A 3,045-nucleotide genomic window follows, 5' to 3' on the forward strand; every position below is an offset into this window, starting at 1 on the left:
TCCACGCATGCTTTGGGCCATGTCTTGATGGCGAACATCCATCACCCAATCGGCAGAGACTTGCTCTGACACCAACCACGCGTGCGGCAGCAAGCTCTCCCCGATTGATTGGATGTCCTCCATGCTCAGGCCTTCAGCATACCCACTGTAGATAGTGGCAAAGTCCAAATTTGGGTGGTACGTCGCCACCGAGGTCAGCACCCCCGACGCTCCAGAAAACAGCCTGCTCCTGAAAAGGTCCTTGACCGTGTCCGGGACCTCCGCCAGCTGAACCATGGGCACGCTGGTACTTGGCGCTGACCTGAAGACTTCTAAGACGACAAGCTAGGCAGCGTTGTAGATCTGGCCAAGCTCCCCTTCGAGAGCACGTCGCTCTTCATGGGACTTGGCCAGCTCCTCGACATTCTGGATAAAGTTCGCCTTGGTCATCTCTAGGTCTCGCTCCAGCACCTTCACCTTTTCACCCAGCTGTGCAAGAAGGGCGACAAGCTTAGAAACAGGCTGGGGGAAAAATCAACACCACGAGAAAACAAAAAGGTACGCATCGATGCAAGAGGCCTCAAGGGTGGAGAGATCCTCTACCTACCGAGCCACCTGCTCGTGCAGCCAGGCACTCGCATCCTCCATCCCCATCACCTGGTCCTGGAGCGCGAGCACCTCCCGATCCACTTCCGACTGGGCCCTCTGCTCCGCCTCCAGGGCCTTCTGTGTTGACTCCAGGGTGGCCCACTCTGGCTCAAGGGCTGCCAAGGCCTCTTGAAGCGCCGCCTCGGTGTTCGCCAGGAACATCCGCAGCCCTACCTCAGTCTCCTCTTGGCGGACCCTTGCCGCCTCGAGCCTTTGCTCGACAGCAGTCTCCTGCTCCGCCGCACGCTGCCCCTCCACCCGCGCCGTGGCTGCCTCAGCCACCCGGACCTGGGACTCGCGGCAAGCGGACTCCACCCGACGCTCCTTATTTCCTGTGAAAAATAGGCATGCTAAAAACATCCGACGAAAGATTCAAAGGGCAAGGATAAGTACCAGAAACTCACCTCTGCGGCGAGCTACAGGTCGACCTCAAACAGCTGTGGGGCAAACTGAGCCTGCTTCTGGGCACTCTCAAGCTTCGTGAACAGCTTGGTGAGTTCAGACACCATGGCATGCCCTTGCCCCCTGAAAATGTCCTAGAGCTGGCACTCCCGGGAATCCTAGAGGACGAACCTCGCCTTTGATGGGTCCTCGAGAAAGGGCAACTCCAGGTCACCCTCCGATGAACCGTCGAAGGGCCCAGCCTCTGACCGGACCACCGCTAGCTCCCGCGGTGACATCGGCAGTTCTACCACGGTATCCGCCTCATCGTCAGACGGGATCTCCACCACCTCATTCACATGGGACGCCACCGGGCATCCCAACTCCGTCCCAGCCACGCTTCCCTCTGGCGCCTTTAGTTCCGACGGCAAGGATAGGTCGTGCAGCCCTCCACCCGGCGAGGTAGGGAGGTCGCCCCCTCGTCTCCTCCACCGCGACCGACGGAGGAGGGGCCACGAGAGTTACCTCTGATGCAACCTCCACCATCGGCACCGAGATCATCGCCAACAACGTCACCGCTGCTGTCACGTTATTAGCAGCCGCCCCGGGGAGCACCACCCCTAGGAGGGAAGGCTTCACCGCCGCCACCCTGCTACCCCCTTCGCTCACCGCAACACGCTGCAGAGTGGGCCTCCAAGCCTCCCACATGGGGTTAGGCGCGATGCTCTACACTGGCATCCCCTGGCCGCTGACAAAAATCGTGGGTAAGCCACACTCCAAAAAAGACAACCACCAAAAGTCAAAGAAGCAACAAAAAGAAACATACTCTAAAGGCAGGCTCCGACGACAATGGGCCCATAGGACAAGGACTGCTCCTAGGCTACGAACCATGCCCCCTCACTTCAGACAGGGTCAGAGTCATCCCGACTGGCTCCTACATGGCCTGTGGGACGCTACGACCTCTGGCTCGAGGATCCCCGACTGGAGCAGCGGGCGGGGCGTCCACCGACTGCGAGTCAAATGTCGACCGAGCACTAGTCTGCTCCTTAGACTACCCGGACTACATGACCGCACCCACGGCAGGCAGGGCCTCCTCTAGCTACAAGTTCGGCATTGGCGCCGGCCCTATCGCCGCACGAGTGCCGGTCCACTCCTTGAACCACCTGGCTCCCTCAGCCATGTCCGCCACAGGCGACAACGGGACCAACGACACCACCAAGAGGCGCGGTGACTGCATTTGTTTCACCGCTCGCTCGCCAATGGCGTCCACGCTCGCCACACTCTTCCTCGACGTAGGAACCTCCACGCACCACGCGGCCTCCTGCTCCTCACTAGCGGACGTCGCCGTAGGCTCACGATGCATCGCCGAGGTCATAATGACCTCTCGATTCTCCTCCTCGTCGGAGAAGACCATGTCGTCCAAATCCATAGGATCATCCGACGCGAGTTCCGACTCGACGTCGGTCCTATGTTCCCCGGCCCTCACGCATCGGGCAACCTCCTTCTTCTTCTCTTCTTTCCGCTGAACCTCCTTGGTTCTCTTCTTCTTCCGAGAGTTTGCCGCCTCCTTCTAGGCGGCCTACCGGGCCTGGCCCACTGGTCCCTTGGGAAGGTGTGGCCAGGACTTGTACCTCCAAAGCCCCTATGGAACGAATGAACCGAAATAAAAAAAGGGGGCAGAGAAAAAGCACGAACAAAATAAGGGAGCGTACCAGCGTGGGCACGATCGAGGCATTGAACGGTATGGGTTTTCCCACCACCGTCTCTCCGGGCCTTAGCTACAGCACTCGGTCGACGCAACTCCAGATCTCGTCGTCCGGCAGCTCCTCTAGCGACACGCGGTCTGGGTCTAACCGGCCACCGTACATCCACATCAGGTGCGTCCTCTCCACCAGCGGCGCAACCTGGCGGCAGTAAACGGTGTGGAACACCCGCACCCCATCAAGGCCGCCCCTTACAAGCTTTCGAAGCTCCTCCTCGATGGCCTCCACCTTGTGCCTCTCTGTGTGGGCACAGCCCCACGACCAGCTCTTCTGC

General features: G+C 59.9%; 1 protein-coding gene across 1 annotated transcript; it reads right to left on the bottom strand.

Moving 5' to 3' along the window:
- Positions 1-324: 324 nt before the first annotated feature.
- Positions 325-2,422, bottom strand: LOC136461874 (uncharacterized). The gene is made up of 3 exons (XM_066461231.1): positions 2,146-2,422; positions 595-959; positions 325-501 (listed from the first exon to the last, which is right to left on the bottom strand). Exons 1-3 carry the CDS (start codon positions 2,420-2,422, stop codon positions 325-327), a joined length of 819 nt encoding a protein of 272 aa, XP_066317328.1.
- Between the last annotated feature and the right edge of the window lie 623 nt (positions 2,423-3,045).

Source organism: Miscanthus floridulus, chromosome 1 (assembly GCF_019320115.1).
Source record: "Miscanthus floridulus cultivar M001 chromosome 1, ASM1932011v1, whole genome shotgun sequence".
Lineage (NCBI taxonomy): Eukaryota > Viridiplantae > Streptophyta > Magnoliopsida > Poales > Poaceae > Miscanthus > Miscanthus floridulus.